This window comes from Leucopleurus acutus (assembly GCF_964270905.1).
Source record: "Leucopleurus acutus genome assembly, chromosome: 4".
Lineage (NCBI taxonomy): Eukaryota > Metazoa > Chordata > Mammalia > Artiodactyla > Delphinidae > Leucopleurus > Leucopleurus acutus.
The window spans coordinates 155,964,737-155,987,871 of NC_139146.1; the positions used below are offsets into that span (position 1 = coordinate 155,964,737).

A 23,135-nucleotide genomic window follows, 5' to 3' on the forward strand; every position below is an offset into this window, starting at 1 on the left:
ATACTAAATTACAGTCCTAGAAGTTGTCACATTAAGAGGACAAGGCTTTGTCTTGTTCTGATGTCCCAAGCCCTTGGTACAGTGCATGAAACATAATAGGTTCTCAATATATGATTTTTGACTATTCATTCCCTTGAGGCATAAAATGATTATCTCCTGGAATAAATTCAAGAACTTCGATTGGGCATATTTTAAATAATTGCATTTGTTTTTACGGCTTACTTAATATAGCAATCTTTTATTTTTCCTTAGTGAACATTTTTTTTGCAATTTGTAAACAGTTTGAGGTAGACGACACTAACTTGTTTTGATTGTCTGTTTTATTTTGCTGTTGTTTTAAAGTATGGGAAACAGTAGATGGAGCCAATAAGAAAACAAAAACTTGAGCCTCAGTTTTTTTGTGTTATTGTATTAAGTATTATTGTACTTTTGTACAATAGTCAGAATTTAAAATAGGAAGCATGAAAACAAGGTACTTCTGTATGGTTTGGAATTTATGGAGAGAGATTTGTTTGCGCTGTGGAGTTCAAGTATACGTTCTCTCTACAGAATCAAGTAAGATTAGGTGAGATTACTGTGGATTTTCTAGGCAAAAAGTGCCAATTTATGGAGCCAGTGAAACTAGCAACAAATACATATATATGTGTTTGTATGTGTGCACGTATATATATGTTAAATGATTTTAACTAACTTTTGTTAAAAGTGAAATTTGCTAATTAAGAGTTGATGAGATTGAAAATGGAAATAGCCGTATAAAAAACTAGCAAGATTGAGATAAAGAAGGGTTAGCACAGGCAAAAAAAAAAAAATGGTGAGCAGACCAAAGCACAAATGAGACCAGTGCGCATGTGTGTGCGTCAAGGAATGATCTGGAAATAGGTGCACCTGACTATTACAGAAATACCTTTTCTAACGCCATTTGAAGATAACATATATTTGGAGGCAAACGCATCAAAAATCTCACAAGACACCTGTGCAATCTACCAGTTTATGGGGACACATCCCTACGCCCTCCCTATGTGAACAGGAACCAGGATTCTTCAGAACTTAAAGCTAAACCAAAACTGGAGGCCTTTCGTTTTACCTCATTCTTAATCCTCCAGGTCTTTTCTGCTATTGCCAACGTAAAGCGTTAGCATGGAGAAGGACGGATGGTTTCTCTTTCTTTAGGAATTATATCTTGTCCACAGACTTTTCTTTTTTAAATGTTTATTTATGTATTTATTTTGGTGCTCCGGGTCTTGGTTGTGGCATGCATGTGGGATCTGGTTCCCCGACCAGGGATGGAACCTAGGCCCCCTGCATTGGGAGCGTGGAGTCTTGCCCACTGGTCCACCAGGGAACTCCCTACAGAACTTCTTTTTTGATGTTATCTTTTTAAATAATACAGATTTTCAAGCATTAAATTTTTTTTTTGCTTTTCATGATTCTCTTACTCCTTCCCTCTTTCGTTCTTAATAAATATACTTTTTTTTTTTTTTTTTGCGGTACGTGGGCCTCTCACTGTTGTGGCCTCTCCCGCTGCGGAGCACAGGCTCCGGACGTGCAGGCTCAGTGGCCATGGATCACGGGCCCAACCACTCCGCGGCATGTGGGATCTTCCCGGACCGGGGCACGAACCCGTGTCCCCTGCATCGGCAGGCGGACTCCCAACAACTGCGCCACCAGGGAAGCCCAATAAATATACTTTTAAAGGGGCTAACAGTCTGAAATGCATGGCAAATATTATGAAATTGCTTTGGTTTTACTGTTAACTTATTGAGTACATACAGATGTGTAATGATTCTTCATAACTGAATTGTATGTGAACATATTGAGTCAACAATTTTAGAGTCTTCACATTATTCATCTCCCTTCTTTTCCTTTTCTATTGTTATTTCATGTTAGTTTTCAATACTCTGACCTCAAGGAGGGTTGGGTAGGATAATATGAAATGGTGTTAATTTTAATTTTTAAAATTTAGTGTTTATGTATATATTTTCACTCTTCATGCTGTCTTATCTGGATGAACAAGACTTATCTGGAAGAACAAGACTTATTCCTGTTGAGGATGCATTGCAAGGAGTATGTTGTAAACACGTTAATGATGGCTGACAAACATGTTTCATTTCTTTGGTACTTCCTTTGAGTGTACTGTCCATTGTTTAGGAAAAGCAAACGTTCAGTAAAGTAGTCACAAAATAGGTACTTGTCTCATCCCTAAAATCCTAGTAGAGTTCTGTGTTTGGAAAGACGGTTTTTTAAGCAGCTAAGCTACGAATGCAAGTCTCATTTTGGCAGATCCCACTCTTCGTTGCTTCTTTTTTTTCTTTTTCGATTATACGCCTCTTGTTTGAGATTTACATGTAACGTTGACAGTCATGTGCAAATCATATGTATTTGGTGGCAAACCTCACTGCGTTCTGAGGTGACTTTGGGGGAGCAGCAGTTTAACTGCAAAGGAAATTTACAATTCTTTCACCACAAACAAGGCCTAGATGTTCAACCTTTAAATTGTGCTTAATTATAGTTTAATGGAACTGTGGACTCTAAAGGAAAAAATAAAGATGTAAACACAATCTAAGTACATACGTTTTAGCCATGTGCTTTTTTGACTGAAGATATAAAAATAGAATTCAGATCTTTTAGTAGCCATGTAGTTTACGCACATGAAAGCGTAAACACTGTTATATTTGTAAACGGTGCTGTGGCTGATATAAGGCACTCTTGTTTTTTTTTCTTTTTTGAGCCAGAATGGGGCAAATAATATATTTTAATAAATTTGATTGGAAAAAATTAATTCATTAAAAAAAAATTAGCTGCCAGAATGAGAAGGACTCTTGATATAAGCTACTGCTCTAAAACACCTCTGACATATGCAGGCTGTTGTATTAGCTACTGCTCTAAAACACCTCTGACATATGCAGGCTATTGTATTAGCTACTGCTCTAAAACACCTCTGAAATATGCAGGCTATTGTATTAAAAGTTAGATAGTGGGGAAATAATCTCATTTTTTAAAGAAATCTTTGGAAACAGACAATGTATTAACTTAATTTTAATAGTAGATTATAATCATTTTCTTTAAAAAATTGTCAGTATAGAGGAGAATTCATCTAACTTTTGATAGATCCTTCTGTGTCCTTATGAGATATACTGGTGCTAAATTATGTGCACAGGAGAGGTATTGATTATTTGATATATGTTAATATAACCTATGGCCATATCGAACATTAGCCCCCAATGAGAGGGAACGTGCTTTTGCACAAGTGATAATTATAAATAATAATTATTTAATTTAAACATCCTATGGCGCTTAAGGCATATTTACTAATATGATGATATTCCCCATTATATGCACTGTATATATTCAAAGGAAATTATGTTTGTCTTTATCTTGTCTTAGACAGTATAAAATCATACTTAACAGACTCATTGTTGAAACAGCTGAGTTTAAGAGAATGAAAAAGCTGCTTTAAGAACCATAACTACACCTTGTCAAAAGTATTTGGGGTGTTTTAACAATAAAACAGGTATTCTTTAACCCGAATCACATTCTCACTAATAAATAACCCTTGACATTGTCTTTTGAATTCAAGAAGTATCTTAGAGCATATTCTTAAGTTGCATTTTATCAGTGTGAAGTATGTATTTTGAGTCACATAAATAGTAAATGAAAAGTTGCTACAATGACTAAGTGCCGGTGAAGAACGAAGGGCAGAAAGACATACTTGCAAATCAAATAGCTTTGTGCACAGCAGAAGGTATATTAATTGTCTACTGTTAGGTAAGAAATCACCACGAACCCGCAGTTTTATACACCCTGTTTGCTCTCAGCTCTGGAGCTCAGAAATCCAGGCCTGGGAGACTGGGCTTTTGCTCCAAGTTTTTACAAGACTAAAATCAAGGTATGAGCGAGACTCGATTCCTTTCTGGAGGCTGGTGAAGAGTCTGCCTCCGATTCGTCGAGGTCTCTTGAGGTTTCAGGATGAAGCCCCCTCTTTCTCGGTACCTCTCAGCCGCCCACATCCTGGGCACACAACCTGCTCCCTTTCCAAGGCCACCACACAGAATTTTCCCCATTGAGTGTCTTTCACACTTGGAATTTCTAAGATCAGGAAGGGCCAGCGTCTGTTAAGGGCTCACCCTATTAGGTTAGGCTTCTCCTATAATCTAACTTTGGGTTAACTCAGAGTTAACTGACCTGATCCTGGGAGTAATACCCCATCCTTGTCACAGCTTCCACCCACTCAAGGCAGAGGCTCCTGACGCGTGAGGGACATCGGGGGTCGCCTCAGAGTCTGCCTTCCAGAGCGGGAAGCAGGGTCATTGGTGTAAAATCATGGAGAGAGCACGTGGAGTTGAAACACTTAGCAGGCAAACTTGGCATGGAGGAGTCCATTGGTCAAAAAGGAATTAGGATTCACAGATCCGTACTACTGTCTATAAAACAAATAACCAACAGGGACCCACTGTAGAGCACAGGGAACTGTACTCAGTGTCTTGTAATGACCTATAACGGAAAAGAATCTGAAAAAATATCTATATATAAATGAATCATGTTGCTGTACACCTGAAACACTGTAAGTCAACTGTGCTTCAATAAAAAAAAGAACACTTTTGTCTCAACAAATTGTTTCAATTTGCCCGTCCCCTCATGTCTCTCCCAACAATCTAAGCAAAAGAAAAAGATATTAATAACAAGGTATTTTGGCGTTTCACCGTGTAAAAGGTTGCCATGCCTAATAAACTTGGAAGCGATTTTATACTGATTCTCCTCTTAGAAATTTAAAATTCATGTTAGCCTTTTAAAGTCACTGAGAAGTCCTGCAACATTTCTTATAATTTCGTATCTTCATAGATCGCTGTTAGTTCCCTTACAACAAGAAATTGATACCATTGCTTTGACCTCATTTCGTTTTTCGAGGTCATTTAAGGGTTGAAATCATTTAGTAATTACAGTTCATGGGAAACTTTGGGCTTGTATTGGTTACCTATTTTCAGAAGTTATTTTGAAACCTATAATTTTTGAAATGTCTGTTCTAAGTGTGTGTCTATGCTTATGTTTTTACTTTCAGGAGTACAAGATCCCCAGCATGAGAGAATTATTACTGTGTCTACTAATGGAAGTATTCACAGCCCGAGGTTTCCTCATACTTATCCAAGAAATATGGTCTTGGTATGGAGATTAGTAGCAGTAGAGGAAAATGTATGGATACAGCTCACATTTGATGAGAGATTTGGGCTTGAAGACCCAGAAGATGACATATGCAAGTAAGTGATCATACTTGAAATTCCAACAGTGTAACAACTGTTACAGTCTTTCAAGTTGCTTCATTGTGAGGCTGTGATTTTAAATGGCATCTTTTGTTCTCTTATGTTTTTCTGATGATCCAAGAAATTTACAACCTTATTTAAGCTCTGTTTCTATCTACATCTGATAGTAATTTGAGGTAATATATGGTAAAAAAAATTATATATAGAGTAAAACAATTTATAAAATAAGGAATAGAGAATCAAAAGCCAAGTAAAGGAATGAAGGTTGTGCCAGAGTTACCACGAGTGCCAAAACTTTTACATTTGAGCTTCCTTATAGCCAAATCAATAAGATAAATAGTAAGCTGTAAAAAGAAAGAGCAGTGTCCATGCATACATTTTATCCATACTATCCAGTATCCATAGATACACAAATAGATACATACATACACCCAGAACTAAGAAATTTGAATATTTCATTACAAGGAAGAAGTACAGTTCTGAAAGCAGAATTAAACATTTAGGCTAACATTATAGTTGGCCAGGTAGAAATTTATCATAATTCTCCTAGAAGCTTTCATGAACCAGAGTCAGCTGGAGTATTTCACCCACGCAAAAGACCACCTACCGTATGTCATACAAATATTAGTCTTTAAATCCTATGTGAATATACTTGTCAGGGTTGGGTGGTCTCAGGGAAGATTTTTCACTTCAATGGCATTTGTATATCATGAAAATATTTCACTTGAGCTTCTTTGTGGGGTTCTTTATTTTCCCTTTGATATACAAGTTAAAAGAGAATTTTCTCTTTATGGTATATTACAGATAAATATTTCAATACAGATAAGATAAACTTTATACTTGCTGTCATCACAATTTGTATCTTTAACATTTATATATAGTTACATTTTTTCTTTCAAGTTCTTTTTTCTGTGGCTATGCGTTTCAGGTTATTTTTTCCCTTACATCTCTAATTTTAGGCTTTGAGAAGGATAAGTTATTCTAGCTATTTTTGGAGATGGTGTTATTCAACCCTTCATTTTATAGATAAGCAAACAAGCCAGAGAAGTAAAGTAGCTGCCCTAGATCTCATTCATGTTTTATAACTCAACACGTGCTAAAATCCATTTTTCTAACCCTCGTAGAGATGTTTTCTCACCATGCCGTTCTACACCTCTTGCCTTCTTTTCATGTGGAGGATCGCATAATGTTGTAAAAACTGCAGAGGGTTTAAGGTTGGCCCTCCTTGCAAAGTAGCAAGTTAACCTACCACAGTTTCCTGGATGCTGATTGCAGACAGGAGGCTCCCGGGTCCGAGACAAAGGATCCGTGACAGCAGTGGCAGTGACAGGAGTTCTGTTCCCACAGGTCAGTGCCGGGAGGGCCGCGTGACACCTGCACGCCTGGCTGGACGTGTGACGGGACAGGCAGCGTCCTGTGTGCGTGCGTGTGTGCACGCGTGTGTGTGTGATGCATGTGAGTGGTTAGATTGCAGAAGATAAACTGTCGTCCAGGACGCCTACCGTAGCGTTTTGTGGCTCGACGTCACGCACCATAGGAGACTCGAGAAAAGTGACTCTTCCAATAGTTCTGAAATCCCTTCTTTTTGTGCTTCCTTGATGTACCTTCCTATTATTCCTGCACATAGAATCATTGTCTTAAGTTTTTCTGTTTTTCCTCGACCTCCCAATTTTCTCTGTAATTTTACCGCATGTACACATCTCCCTGTGAACTAGCCTGTAAAAATTGTTCTGCCTCTTTTGAAGTACATATCAGTGGGGTAATACCACGTGCTTACTCCTGTGACCTGATGCGGTCTGATGTTTCTCCAGTTCACGTGGATGCAGAGAGCTCGGATCCTTTGCTTTCTGTGACGGACCGTACTCCATTGTATAAATAGGCAACCTTTCTTGTCTTTTCCGCTTTGATGAATGTCTGGCTTATTTCCAACACTCCTTGTCCAAAGTGCAAGAAAACTTTCTTCGAATCTATAGCTGAGAATGGTATTGCTGTCTTAAGAAATTAATATTTTCAACTTCACGAGGTAGAGTTACATTATTCTTAAAAGTGACCAATTTACAGTTCTACCAACAATATACAAAATTTTGTTTTTCTGCATTCTCCCCAACCTTTTGATTTGGCATTCTTTTAATTCTGGGTATTACGGTAAGGGTAGAATTGTACCTTAATGTTAATTCCTATTTGTTTCTTCTTCTTAGCAGTGAGCTTGAAAATTTTCATATTGTTGTTGGCTACTCAGATATCCTTTGCTGTGAAATGCCTGCTTATGTCTTTTGCCCAGTTTTTACTGGGATCTTTGGCTATTTAAACTTTGGTTTCCACATTTAAGTCCTTGATTCATGTGTAATTCATCTTATCGATGTGAAGTTCTTCACTAGGGTATCACATAGAGTCCTGACATCATTTATTCATTTATTTATTTAATTTTTATTTTTTTATAGTACGCGGGCCTCTCACTGTTGTGGCCTCTCCCGTTGCGGAGCACAGGCTCCGGGACGCGCAGGCTCAGCGGCCATGGCTTACGGGCCCAGCCGCTCCGCGGCACGTGGGATCTTCCCGGACCGGGGCACGAACCCGCGTCCCCTGCATCGGCAGGCGGACTCTCAACCACTGCGCCACCAGGGAAACCCAGCAAAGGCATTTTTTTTGTTTGCGGTCCGCGGGCCTCTCACTGTTGCGGCCTCTCCCGTTGCAGAGCACAGGCTCCGGACGCGCAGGCTCAGCGGCCATGGCTCACGGGCCCAGCCGCTCCGCGCCATGTGGGATCTTCCCGGACCGGGGCACGAACCCGTGTCGCCTGCATGGGCAGGCGGACTCTCAACCACTGCGCCACCAGGGAAGCCCCTGACATCATTTATTGAATAGTCACACTTTCTTCCAATGATGTGCAAAGCCAACTTACAGGTCAGATTTTTGTATCTGATCTGGCCTGTTTCTCGGTTCTCTGTTCTGTTCCTTGGGTTTACTGTGCCCCGCTGTGTACCAAATTGACCCTGTCTCAATTACTGTAGCGTTACAGAAGCTGTGTGGTAGGGAAGTCGCCTTGTTTTCCTCTCCTTTTCGAGCATCCTCACCATTTTACTTTTCAATGTATGTTTTCAGAAATAGGTTACCAAGTTCCTTGAAAACTCCTGCTGTGATTTTTATTGAAATAGCCTTGCACGTATAGATCATTCTGAGAAGAATTGACATCCTTATTGTAACGACCTTTCTGTCCTTGAGAACTTTATGCTTCTCCGATTATTTGGGTCTTCTTTATTGTCTGTACAGTTTTAAACTATTCTTTATAAAGATGTGATGCATCATTATTTAGATTTCTTTCTATGGTCTCTTACTAAAATCGCTTTTTGAAAATTACATTTCTAATTGTACATTGCTGGTATATAGAAAGGCAGTCAATTTTTTAGTAGCGATCTTGTATCTAGCATTTCTAATTGTGTATCGCTGGTATATAGAAAGGCAATCAGTTTTTAGTAGCGATCTTGTATCTAGCATTTCTAATTGTATATCGCTGGTATATAGAAAGGCAGTCAATTTTTTAGTAGCCATCTTGTATCTAGCATTTCTAATTGTATATCGCTGGTATATAGAAAGGCAGTCAGTTTTTTAGTAGCGATCTTGTATCTAGTATTTCTAATTGTATATTGCTGGTATATAGAAAGGCAATCAGTTTTTTAGTAGCGATCTTGTATCTAGCATTTCTAATTGTACATTGCTGGTATATGGAAAGGCAATCAGATTTTAGTAGCGATCTTGTATCTAGCATTTCTAATTGTATATTGCTGGTATATAGAAAGGCAATCAGTTTTTTACTAGCGATCTTGTATCTAGTATTTCTAATTGTATATTGCTGGTATATAGAAAGGCAATCAGTTTTTTAGTAGCGATCTTGTATCTAGCATTTCTAATTGTACATTGCTGGTATATGGAAAGGCAATCAGTTTTTAGTAGCGATCTTGTATCTAGCATTTCTAATTGTATATTGCTGGTATATAGAAAGGCAATCAGTTTTTTAGTAGCGATCTTGTATCTAGCATTTCTAATTGTATAGTTTTTTAGTAGCGATCTTGTAGGTAGCAAACTCGCTAAGCTCTTTATTTTAATAATTCTTCTGGCAATTATTTTGGATTTGTGCAAAAAAAGATATGGTTCATGAGAAGGATGTCTTTCTTCCAGTCAGTTCTTTTTACTCTTTTCTATTTCTTATTAAGTTGTTGATTGCATGAAGAGGTGTCTCTGACTTCCTGATTTTAGAGTTTGCTTCTTTAAAAAAAAATAAAGTTTAAACTTTGGAATAACTTTAGATTTACAGAGTGTTGCAACGATGGTATAGTTTCCATATTCCCAGGTTCCCCCCATGTTATGTCTTCTGTCAGCACCGCATATCTGCGTAACTAAGACGCCAGCATTCATACAATGCCACTCACTGAGCTACACGCTTTACACAGATGTCAGCAGTGCGGTCACTCCGTGTGCTTCTTCTGGTTCAGGATCCTTTCCAGGATGAGCCTTGTTCAGTCCTCAAGCCTCCTTAGTCTCCTCCGACCTGTGAGCTTCTCTTTTTGGTCTTTCATGGCCTTGAGAGTTTTGAAGAGTAGTGGTCAGGTAATTCGTAGAAGAGGCCTCAGTTTAGGTTCTTCAGATGTTTCCTGGTGATCACACTGAGGTTATTGGTTTGGGGGAAGGGTTCCAAATAGGTGAGCTGCTCTTCTCCTCATATGGTGGCAGAGGGTACGTACTACCAGCCGCACTCATCACTGACGGTGTTAGCAATAATCACTCAGGTCAGGTGGGCTTCTCCTCTGGTGAGGAAATACATTTTCCTTTCATATGCTATTATTTGGAGGTACGTGACTAAGTCCAGTCCACATTCTAGGAGACGGTGATTAAGTTACACCTCCTAGAGGGGGGAATATATACATATATTATTGGGAATTCTTCCGTAAAGAAAATCTGTGCCTCTTCCTTTTCTTCCCTCCTTCCTTCCCTCCTTCATTTCTTCAATCATTTGTATCAGTATAGACTCACGGAGATTTATTTTATGCCCTGTGTTATAACGCAGTGCTATTGTTGTTTCCTTTGTTGTTGAAATCGTTTCATCTTTGGCCACTGGAAGTAAAAGATTTGTTAACACATCGATATTGAATCTGATGATTGATGAAGATTTTCTTATATTATTTGAAGCACTTTGTTTTGTTTTGTTTTACTTTTCTAAGGGGCCTATTTTCCCTTTGGGAGACATTTTTTTTTTCGTTTAATTTGGCTTTTAAAAGTAAGTTACAGAGATAATGACACTTTATACCTCACCATGTATCACCTAAGAGCTAGGATATTTCCTTTGTCTTTTGAAAACCAGTATCACCTGCAAGAAATGTAACATTAACATGAAACTATTACCTGATATATAGTTGATTTTCCAATGTTTCTCACGATCCCAATATGTTATCACTTCATTATTTGCTTTTTTTCTTATTATGCTTTGATTCGGTAATCAGTCATTGATTGAAGTTGGTTATTGTAACTCTTTTCTTGCCTCTTCTTCACTTTCACGACACTGATATGTGTGAGCTATCCAGCCCGTTTGTTCAGTGGAATGTCTCTCAATTTCATTTCTGAGTGCGTCTTCATAATTAAGTCCTGCTGAAAGATTCTGGCCAGAATGTTCTCTAGGCGATGGGTACCTCGGACTGCTCATTTTTTAATTTATTTGAAGATCAATTTATTTATTAGTAAAATTTATTTATTTATATATTTATTTATGGCTGCATTGGGCCTTCGCCGCTGCAGGTAGGTGCTTCCCAGCCGCAGCGAGGGGGGGGCCACTCCCCACCTCAGCATGAGGGCCCCTCACCGCAGTGGCCTCTCCCGCCACAGGCCCAGCATCTGTGGCCCACGGACTCTATACCACAGGCTCAGCAGTTGTGGCACATGGGCTCAGCAGTTGTGGCTCGCGGGCTCTAGAGAGCATGCTCAGTAGTTGTGGCGCACGGGCTTAGCTGCTCCGCGGCATGTGGGATCTTCCTGGACCAGGGCTCGTACCTGTGTCCCTGCATTGGCAGGCAGATGCTTAACCACTGTGCCACCAGGGAAGCCCCCTGCTCATTTACTGCATTTCCACGACACGAACTTGCTTTCTCAATCCAGTGTTCAACGCATCTTGCCAATTTTGATAATGTGGTATTTTTATTTTTGTCCATTTGGGGATTTTTATAACATCGATTGTTTTCTTCTTTTAAGCTGCACGGGTCATATAGAAGCATATTGTTCATTTTCTACGTTAAATGCATAAGGTTTTTTAAATGCATTTTTTATTATAGATTTCTAAATTAATTGTATTTTGGATAAAGAATATGGCACGTTTGGGCTTCCCTGGTGGCGCAGTGGTTGAGAGCCCGCCTGCCGATGCAGGGGACGCGGGTTCATGCCCTGGTCCGGGAAGATCCCATGTGCCGCGGAGCGGCTGGGCCCGTGAGCCATGACCGCTGAGCCTGCACGTCCGGAACCTGTGCTCTGCACCGGGAGAGGCCACAGCAGTGAGAGGCCCGCGTACCGCAAAAAAAAAAAAAAAAAAAAAAGAATGTGGCCCGTTTGTCTGTGATTGTTCAAAATTTAATACTTGGCTTCACTTGCTTCAAGATTTTTAAGTTTCCAAATGTGATCTCCTTCCGTTATGGGTTCAGCACTGCATGTATGTACATCACGGCAAGTTTTATAGCCGTGCTGGTCATGACATCAGGGTCTTCCCTGATTTTGTTTTCTTCCTGATGTAACAATTCCTGAGAGGTATGTGTCAAATACTCCTAATAGAGAATACATATATGTATCAGTTTCATCTTGTAGGACTGTCCACTTTCGTTTTTATATGTGTCTAAATTGTGCCGGTTGGTGCAGGCAGGCTCAGAGACCTGATCTTGTTTAATCTTCATTAATGTTTTGTTTTGACTTCAAAGTATATTATGCCTAATACTGATATAGATGTGCCAGGAATTGGGCTGGTTATTTGCCTGGCATTCTTTCCATTTTTTTACTTTGAGCTTTCCTGTGTTCTTAGGGGAGTGTGTGTGTGTGTGTGTGTGTGTGTGTGTGTGTGTGTGTGTGTTATCCCTTGTGAGAGGAACATGAGTAAGATTAAAAAGAAAAGTTCAGTTAAAAATCTTCATGTTACACTTAGGAACTTAATTGAGCACATTGGTTCTGATTATACCTTTTTTAGATTCAGTGCTACTGTTACTTTTTTAAAAATTAATTAATTTATTTTTGGCTGCACTGGGTCTTCATTGCTGCGCGCGGGCTTTCTCTAGTTGCGGCGAGCGGGGGCTCCTCTTCATTGCGGTGCGCAGGCTTCTCATTGCTGTGGCTTCTCTTGTTGTGGAGCACGGGCTCTAGGCGCACGGGCTTCAGTAGTTGTGGCACGTGGGCTCAGTCGTTGTGGCGCACGGCCTTTGTTGTTCTGCGGCATGTGGGATCTTCCCGGACCAGGGCTCGAACCCGTGTCCCCTGCATTGGCAGGCGGATTCTTAACCACTGCGTCACCAGGGAAGCCTGCCACTGTTTCTTTCGTACATTCCATTTCTACTCATTTTTCTGTTTCTTTCTTTCCTTTTTTGCATTCATCCAGTCTGTCTTCTCATCCGAGTTTTCTTTTCTACTAATTCAGCAAGTGTACATCAAGTTCTGTGTTTAAGTGGCTCCCTGAGAAATGCATACGGGACTCCATATAGAAAGCTCATTCACGTTTACCCGCCTTCCCCAAATAGAAAATTACCTGAGAACCTTTGAACTGCCCTGGAATGCTGCATCCCAGCTCCCCGCTCACCAAGCTGCTAAGACAGAGCTGAGCTGATCGCTCACCATGGCGACAGCGACGGCCGCCGTGGCAGCTCGAGCAGCGTCTGGGGAGGAAAGGCAAAACCAGACTCCGCTGAGGGTTTGAAGTTTGGCTTAAAATGGATCTTCAGTCTGAGACTGGACTAAGGGTTGTGCAAGAATTAGGACATAATAGTTCGGAACTCGTGGAAACGAGGCAGGGATTTTCAGGCATGGGTTCCGCAGTGCTAGATAGTAAACTGCTGATGCTTTGTTGAAGGAGTCAACGGTTCTTTGGAGGAAGTTCCTGTAATTAACAGTAAAGGCATTTGCCTGGGAAAATAATGAAGACAGTAAAATAGTCATGTTCTGTTACTATAACCACATAACCGGGTGGTTTCATCCTTCTTGTCCGAGCCGGCTTGGTTCTCACCACAGTTACTCTCATTCCTGATAGGTGTGGGATTCTGAGGATTTTAGTTTTGTGTTCTGTACCTTCACAAGTAAAACATGTGTCGTTACTGTTTTGTATGGTCGGTGTTTCTTCAGCCATCCCTACGGGCTTACTTTTGACGCTAACGATTTCTTCTTGCACTTCAGAATTTTGGGGGTAGCATCATTTTACTTCTTTCAATATAGTCTTTAAAACCTCGTAAGTGAAAGCCCGTGGATAGTAAATACTCAGGTCTTATTTATTTGAACATCTCTCTAGCTCACCTTCATTCTTGGAAGTTGTTCGGACGGGATATAGGATTTTCAGTCGTGTGTTTATGTTTTTCTCAATTCTGTGAAGACGCCATCCACTGTCTACGGCTGTTGAGAAGTTAGTCGTCCGGTTAATTGCTGACGTATCCCTGTAGCCTCCCATCGAGGGGTACATTTTACGAGTGACGTGTGTGGGCCGCAGGGTAGAGAGGGAAGGATGGAGCTGGGATGCAGCCCCACGCAGCTCCTGGACCACCTGTGGCCCATTAACCGTCCACCCCCACCCCGCCCTTGCACGTAGAGGCTCAGCAGATGCCCGCAGGGCCCAGAGCATAGTCACCTCACTGGAATATTGGTTCCTTTTCTTGTCCGTCCTCCAGAGAATTCTCCTATTTTCCTGACAGTTCAGTATTGCATGAAAAACAAAGGTTTTCTTTTACTCATTTATTCAGCATTTTTGTTGTAACACACCAAGAGGAGTGTCTCTGCCTAACTTTGTCTACCGTGTGGCTGGAAGCGACACTGTTTCAAGCAAAACCACGTTTCTCCTAACAAGACTTAGTGTTCTCAAGTTCAAGTTTAAAGTTGATTTTTAAAAATGGCCAGATGGACTCTTTTCCATGACAAGGCTGGAGAACTTAAATACAGATGTGTCCCCGATAAAGTGCATCTTCGGAATTTAAGCTGCCCCAGTGTCAATATTTTCTCAAGTCCGAAACGTAGAAGAGTCTAGAAAATGTGACTCACTGTTTTAGCGGCATCTTCAAAAGAGGGCAGACTCGAGTGAGGTGTTTGACTTTTACCCCCGTGGCCTTGCTGGCTTCCCAAATCATCTTTTATAAAGAAACAGACAGAGGGAGTTGTGTTTTTATGCTGTGAGGTTGACATTGTTACACAGAGCAAAACAAGTCAGAGGCACGTTTGGTTTTGTTGCTTTTCCAGCCTGAGAAGATGTGCAGGCAATGTGGTGGAGGGTGTTGGTGTGGGACAGGAATGGAAGGATGGGGGGTGTGTGTGTGTACACACATTGGTGTAAAAAGGGCCGAAATATGTCTTGTTTTTCAGTGTTCTCTGTGCACATGTGACTCTTATGTGTGTGACATATGGTGTCCTTAAGAGGGCACTTTAGTGGAAAAGTCGATTTTTTGTTTGTTTGTTTGCTCCTCTCTGACATAAATAAATTTACTTATTATATTTTACAAAGAGAAAGACCGTGACTGACAGTGTGTGGAAAAGAATGGGCTGTTCATTGGTGCTTCTGTATAACTGAATCGCTTTGCTGTACAGCAGAAATTAACACAACGTTGTAAATCAACTCTCCTTCAATTAAAAAAAATAAAATAGTGCCTCTTTTTCACCAAAACAGCTGAGTTTCTTTTGGAGGAAATGTTGTCTCTGGTCCAGCGTGGGAAACGTTGAATGATAGAAATGCTAAATCTGCTAGGTGAAAGAAACACATTTTTTAATACTTGGGATTGAAGATGATCAAAACTGTTAGTTTTTCTTCCAAATGAAGAAAATCTTTTGGACATTGTCCTCCCTTCCTGCTGTTTATCATAGAATTAATGTGGCCTTGGGTTTCGCTTGTGTATTTACTGTAAGTCCAGTGAGCACTTGCTGAGCCCCATGGGGGTGCGGGGAGACAGTGGTGAAGGGGAGTCGTCTCTGCCCTCAAGTAACTCATAGTCTGGTCAGAAGCAGACAAGTAAACAGACAATTAAAATAGAAAGGCCACAGGTCCCAGAAGACGGTAAGTAGAGAGTACAGTTACAACTGAAACTGATTGTGTTTAGATTGCTTTGTTGACCATTTTCTAATTCAGACTGTAACTGCGTATCTTACCAGCAACAGCCTATAAATAATTGTTATTAATTTATTGTGGAGGAATGGGGGGCACAAATTAACCCTCCCACGCAGACCTCAGAAGCTCAAATACTCATTTTCTGTGTTTCCCTCTAGTAGATGTAACTTTTAAGCCTAGGATAGATTTCTTATATCAAGTTTACAACGACAGTGCAAGCTCTAGGAGACAAAATTTTAAGGAAAAAGTTATTTTGTGGAAAGGAATAAAGATATTTCTTAGTTCTATTGCCATACGACTGAAAAGAAGACAGTATTATTGAGCTGCTAATGACGTTGGAGACCCATAAGTTCATCCCAAGAATTTATTTTTCAAGCAAAACATTTTCGTGAGCCCCTTAAAATAGTGAAGGGAAGGACAAGGCGGCATTAGACACTGTTTGCCATAAATGATCTTAAATTTTATCCCTGGAAGGTCCAAAGGCATCCCGTGAAGCCCCAGCCTGAGTCTGCAGAACTGGGGCTCAGAACATGTAGCTGGGTGTGGGCCTCTCACTCAGCATTCCAGTTCTGTTCAGGACGGCAAGAAAAGCTTAGGTGAGACAGAAAGCTCAGTGCGTTTTTAAGGTGCCCTGTGGGAGCCTTGCTGTGAGACCAGAGGAGTCGTGCCTGGTGTTACAGGTGACAGCATGACCACTTGCTTGGCGTCCACCTCCACCACTGGCAAGGGGTAGGGGGCCCAGGTGGGCTTGGGGCATTTACTCCATCCCCGAGACCTTCCTGAAGGGCCTGTCTGTGCCAGGCATATGCAGGCTGGTTGCCTACACAGGTCACAGGTGTTTTAGGGCAGAAGAGAAGGGAGCACAGAAGGAGGCTGTGAGGGCAAAGGTAGGGTCTCCTCCAGCGCCTGTCATGACTAGGAAGCGATAAGTGATGATCCAGAAGGATGGAGACACAATGCGTGTCCCGCCTCGAAGAATAGGTGAGACGTCAGTACCAGCCAGCACCTATCAGGTACTTAATAAGAGCTAGCTAACATAAGAGGATAGGTGGGTTAGAGGGGAAGAATGTGTGAACGATGATTTCCCCTGGAGCACGTGATGCCGTCGAGGTGAGGCTGTCCCAGTGGGCAGGGTGCAACTGTGAACCCCCAGTGATGGATTTGGTCTCCCTTCCTCTGCTCTCAGAAGCTGAGGGTTTTCTTGCAGAAGAGAACATGGACCAGTCTATAGTTTACCAAGAAAATACTGCCAGAAGCCATGCAAAATGGATTGGAGAAGAATTTAAAGGTACTTAGTTGAAAGAATTGTGTTCTTTTCAGACACAAAACTCTCCCATTAGAGATTTCCTCAGACCTACCCTTGGCCAATTATTTTCTGCCTGATCTAATAACAGAAAAAGCCTCTTCCTCTCTTCCTTTCTCCTCCTTCCTTGTTAAAGCTCGTGTGAGTGGAGGGGCCGGTGAGGCACGGTGTGCCCATGCACGTGAACGCAAAGAAGGACAGGTACCATATGATGTCACTTATGTGTGGAGTTTTAAACAAATGGTGCAGATGACCTTATCTACAAAACAGAAACAGACTCACAGACACAGAGAACAGACGTATAGTTGCGGGGGGGGGGGGAAGCGGGGGAGGGATAAATTGGGAGATTGGGATTGACAGATACACACTGCTATATATAAAATAGATAACTAGTGAGCACAGGGAACTCTACTCAATACTCTGCAAGAACGTATATGGGAAGAGAATCTAAAAAAGAATAGGTATATGTATATCTATAATTGATATTTTATTATATCAATCAATTATATTGATATCAATTTGCTGTACATCTGAAACTAACACGACATTGTAAATCAGTTGTACTCCAATAAATTTTTTTTTTTAAAGAAAGAAGCTCTACAGTGGGATCAATGCTTTGTATTTCAAAGCTACGTTCCCCTTTGCCCCAGGGCACAAGTTTGGGGAGGAACAAAACGACCCATTTCAACATTGCCGACAATAGAAATATTTATATTAAAGATAAACCAGGGAATTGCTTAGAATGTTAAATGGCCCCTCTGTTATAGAGAAGGGATGGCCTTCCTCACTTCTCCGAGGGTTAAGCCAGGCCTCCGTGGGCCCTGAGAAGAGCCACAGTGCAAAGCAGTATTGCACAGAGTCTGGGGATACTACTGCAGTTCTGCTACAGGTGTGCCAGGACGGAAGAGATGTCCCTAATAGGTAATGGCTTCGGTTGAAAGATAGTGGGATTCATGCAAGAAAGAGTAACTTTAAGATCCTTTTAGCTTCAAGTAACCAACTGAAAAAGATACTGTTTGGATCCGTCCCTGAACGTTTCAGGGATGGGCTTCATCCAGGTTTTGAATGATGCCCCCCACTCTGCTTCCATAGACTTGCTTTCTCGTGGTGGGCTTCACTCTCAATCAGTTTGTCTTCATAAAATCACAGAGGAAACCAGGCAGGTGCCAAGATTTTAGAACTTGCAATCTCCGAAGGAGACAGGGACTCTTCCTGCAAAAATTTTTGGAAGAGTTTCTTTTTGTTTTGTAATTTCATTGAAGTATAGCTGGTTTACAATGTTGTGTTAGTTTCTGCTGTACAGCAAAGTGACTCAGTTTTATATATATATATATATATATTCTTTTCAGGTTCTTTCCCATGATGGTTTATCACAGGGTATTGAATGTAGTTCCCTGTGCTCTACAGCAGGACCTTGTTGTTTATCCATCCTCTATGTATAATGGTTCGCATCTGCTAACCCCAAACTCCCCCTCCCCCTTGGCAACCACACGTCTGTTCGGAAGAGTTCTGATTGGCCTGCTTTGAGCCAGGTATCCATCCCTGGACCAGTTACTGTAGGGGGAGATAGGAGCAGCTGTTACCGTGCTTGGCAAAATTTGGGCTCCTTGCCCATCCTGAAGTTAAATGATGGTTTGTATTGCTGGAGAAATGGTTCCTGAAAACAAAACTTTCCCTTTCCATCAGAAAGAGGAAGAAATGCCAATGGTGCAGAAATAACCGTCTTCACTCTTGGTGTTAAGACCCAGAAGGAGCTACGGGCAGCTTTCAAATGTACACTCATTGCTTTCCCCTCCTCCACTTCTGGCCAGAGTAAAGTTCTCTTTAGAGTGAAGGTTTTACCAGAGCGCTTTCCAGCCGCTCTTCAGTATAGTGAGCTTGATGGCATAATTTATAGTTTTGTTATCCTTTGACCTCTGTAGCAATTACTTTTGTAACTTAAAAAAAAAAAAAAATCGTTCCCAAGAGGGCTTAAAATGAAGGGTAGGGACCCGACCAAGTCTGAGATCAAGGGACTGTGCCCTGGGCTAATGAGATGTTTTGGTTTTATGTTTTGAAATGTTCAAAATCAACATTCCAGCAGAGAAAGAACGAATCCCGTAACTCCCAGAACCCGTGTCGGTCTCCCCATGCTTGTCTGTCTCCAGCCCTGTCTGCACCTACGTCCCCGTCCTATCCCCCCTTTTACCCCCAACACCTCCCTCTCTTCTTGGCTTTCCTTCCCCCATCTTCCGCGTTTATTGCCCGGTTATCACTTTCCCTCTGTTACTCGGGAAGATTCTGACCGTTTGCACTCCATGAGGATTCGGGGCATATCTCAGTGCCCTTCTCCGTGGCAAGCCTTTGCTTTCAGTTCCTGCCATGTCTTCCCGTGGGGTGATGATACCACCTCCTGTTTGTCCAACTGGCACAGCGACTTACACCTGGACAACTTCTGCAACCAACGAAACGCCCGTATTACCAGCTAGCTAGCTAGTTATCCATTTATATAATTTTACCGCCAAAGAAAAACCAAGCAAGAGCAATACAGCACCAATCACTAAGAATAAAAGACTTCTACATAGGGCTTCCCTGGTGGCGCAGTGGTTGAGAGTCCGCCTGCCGATGCAGGGTATACGGGTTCGTGCCCCGGTCCGGGAAGATCCCACATGCCGCGGAGCCTGCGCGTCCGGAGCCTGTGCTCCGCAACGGGAGGGGCCACAACAGTGAGAGGCCCGCGTACCGCAAAAAAAAAAAAAAAAAAAGACTTCTACATATACAAGTCTTAAATATACTGCGCAGGCCTTCCTTTTCTCAGCTTATTCAATATTTTATGTAGTTGTATCTCCAGTATTAAAGTATTAGTATCTTTTTGCTGTTTGAGCTTTCAAATGGCGCACTTTCCTCAGGTCCCCTGGCCGTGACTCTCGGGGAGCTAGGCTGTGCTCAGCTCTCTTTAGGGTACAGACTACTTTCTAAAGAAGCAGACTTTAAATAGGCCACCTCCTTTGGCTTTCATAGGACAGGGAGATGCTGACTGGGGTTTTATTTCTAATTCATTCATGGAATTATTTCTAAGTATTATTTGATTTCCCCTCTAAGGTTTTTGACAGAATGAATCAAAACACATAACTTTCACAAAAGGATTATTGTTTTGCTATGCAGTTAACAGAGGTTAAATTAAGATATTTCACAAAACCCTCTGAAGTTAAGCTGAAAAGATTTCATTGCACCTAATTCACATGTGAAGGTAGAAGGGAGAAGTTAAGGACCCCTTCCCAGCTTCCTTGCCCACGTTGGTTCTGCTTACACCTCTGTTTTCAGCAGAAGGAATGATGTGAATATTATCTCCTGGACCATGAACATGATACGAATAGTACATGGATATGAGCATTACGATGACATGAATAGTACTGGGTTGGCCAAAAAGTTCTTTCGGGTTTTTGAAAAACCTAAACGAACTTTGTGACCAACCCAATGTATGGATATGAATATCATAATGATATGAATAGTGTATGTATATGAATTTTATAATGATACGAATAGTAGAGGTATATGAATATTATGATATGAATAGTGTATGTATATGAATAGTATAATGATATGAATACTGGGTGTATGTGAATAGTATAGTGATGTGAATAGTAGATGTGTATGAATATTATAATGATGCAAATAGTATACGGGTATTATAATGATATGAATAGTGTATGAATATTATAATGATACGAATAGTGTAGGTGTATGGATAGTATAATGATGTGAATAGTATATGTATATTATAATGATACGAATAGTATATGTATATGAATATAAGGATATGAATAGTATATGTATATGAATAGTATAAAAATATGAATAGTATATGGGTATTATAATGATATGAAAGTATATGGATAGCATGATACGAATAGTATATGTATATGAATATTATAATGATACAAACAGTATAGGTATATGAATATTATGATATAAATAGTGTATGTATATGGATAGTATAATGATACAGATAGTATATGGGTATTATAATGATATGAATAGCATATGAATATTATAATGATACGAATAGTATATGTATATGAATATAAGGATATGAATAGTACATGTATATGAATAGTATAAAGATATGAATAGTATATGGGTATTATGATATGAAAGTATATGGATAGCATGATACGAATAGTATATGGGTATTATGCTATGAATATTATAAGGATATGAACAGTATATGTGTATGAATATTATCACCGTGCAGGTGAGGCAGACCCGCTGTGAGCCCAGTGGACTGATTCTGTGCAGGCAGACCCAGCTTTGATCATTCACTGAAACTTACAAAAAGAACGGGGGGAAAAGGGATTTTCTGTTGGTATACAGAGGATGTCATAAAATCAAGGAGAAAGTTCTTCTACTGGACTACAATATTTAAAGGAAAATGCTGTGGAGTGGACCTCACTTTAACATTTCATTCAGTGAAATCAAGGGAGCCTCACCCTCTAGAGGTAGGGTTTGTGGTAGTTGTGACTTGCCTTCAGATGAGATGCAATTGAATATTGGCGACGATGCATGTTGTATAAGCTGCCACCTGGCTTAAGGACAATTGGGGAGACCTGTGTGTTCATAGGTGCCCACTTAGAGGAGGGCCGTGTGGAAGGAGTCCTGCCCCAGGGAGTAGACTCTGGGGACTCTGGCTCAGAGCACGCGCAGTGTTAGTAATCTTAGGGAGATGCTTCTTCTTATGTAGATATAGAAAGATGCTCTTGCCCACAGTAATGTACACCTTCTTTAATTTCTGTCCATACAAACCATCAGGGTACTGGTGCACAGAGCTGTATGTTCCTACCTTCTTTTTAAAATCCCACAGGAGGGCTTCCCTGGTGGCGCAGTGGTTGAGAATCTGCCTGCCAGTGCAGGGGACACGGGTTCAAGCCCTAGTCTGGGAAGATACCACGTGCCGCAGAGCAGCTGGGCCCGTGAGCCACAACTACTGAGCCTGCACGTCTGGAGCCTGTGCTCCGCAACAAGAGAGGCCGTGATAGTGAGAGGCCCGTGCACCATGATGAAGAGTGGCCCCCGCTTGCCACAACTAGAGAAAGCCCTCACACAGAAACGAAGACCCAACACAGCCATAAATAAATAAATACATAAAATCCCACAGGAGACCGTGAGTAGAGTAGATTCTTCCGCACGCATCTAGGTGAAATTCTGAATGCGTTTTTCAGTACACACAGTATTAGGGCTACTCGTTTGGGAACTGGAGAAATTCCATTTGTACTTTGCTCCAGGTACCATACTGATGACTTAGATTTTTTAGTAGGATGAATTGGCCACTTATGTACATGACAGAATTATGATGAGAGTACTGTTACGTACATGGAAGAACAATGGCTTGGAATGCCTGACGTGTTTCAGATTCAGCTCTGTCCTTTACTATTAGCTACATGGTTTTGGTTAAAATACTGAGCCTGTTTTATCATTATATTCTTTAAATAAAATAAAGTAAGGGGATTGGGACCCAAACGAAGATTCAAGTCTCTTCCACCACTGAAAGATCTGTGTTTCCTTGGACTGTCCACACACATTTGTTTTGCTTTTATAAAGTAATGTTTTATAAAAGTTCTTTGAAAATATTAAAGTGTAGGATAATATTATAACTTTTCTGTTCCTGTGGAAACAAAATCCCCTTCATATTTCTTTTTTTTAAATAAATTTATTTATTCATTTTATTTTTGGCTGCATTGGGTCTTCGTTGCTGCACGCAGGCTTTCTCTAGTTGCGGCGAGAGGGGGCTACTCTTCCTTGCGGTGCGCAGGCTTCTCATTGCGGTGGCTTCTCTTGTTGCGGAGCACAGGCCCTAGAGCGTGCAGGCTTCTGTAGTTGTGACTCGTGGCCTCTAGAGCGCGGGCTCAGTAGTAGTGGTGCACGGGCTTAGTTGCTCCACGGCATGTGGGATCCTCCTGGACCAGGGTTCAAACCCATGTCCCCTACATTGGCAGGCAGATTCTGAACCACTGCACCACCAGGGAAGCCCCACTTCATATTTCTTCTTAAACTGTAGTTTTATATATGAACCTTTGCAGTAATATTGATTTTTTAAAAATATACTTGATTTATATACACATATATATTCTTTTATAACTATATATAAAATATATATATTCTTTTTCATATTCGTTTCCATTATGGCTTATCACAAGGTATTGAATATAGTTCCCTGTGCTGTACAGTAGGACCTTGTTGTTTATCCATCATATATACAATAGTTTGCATCCGCTAATCCCAAACTCCT

The 23,135-nt window shown here is 41.0% G+C and overlaps 1 protein-coding gene across 1 annotated transcript in view; it reads left to right on the forward strand.

Moving 5' to 3' along the window:
* The window catches only part of PDGFC (platelet derived growth factor C), a gene marked incomplete at both ends in the record, with an annotated part of 217,833 nt that overhangs the window by 120,275 nt on the left and 74,423 nt on the right, over positions 1-23,135 (forward strand). The window contains one exon of the mRNA XM_082838460.1: positions 5,057-5,252. Coding sequence (XP_082694586.1) covers positions 5,057-5,252 — 196 coding nt within the window. The remainder of the gene's footprint in view (positions 1-5,056; positions 5,253-23,135) is intronic.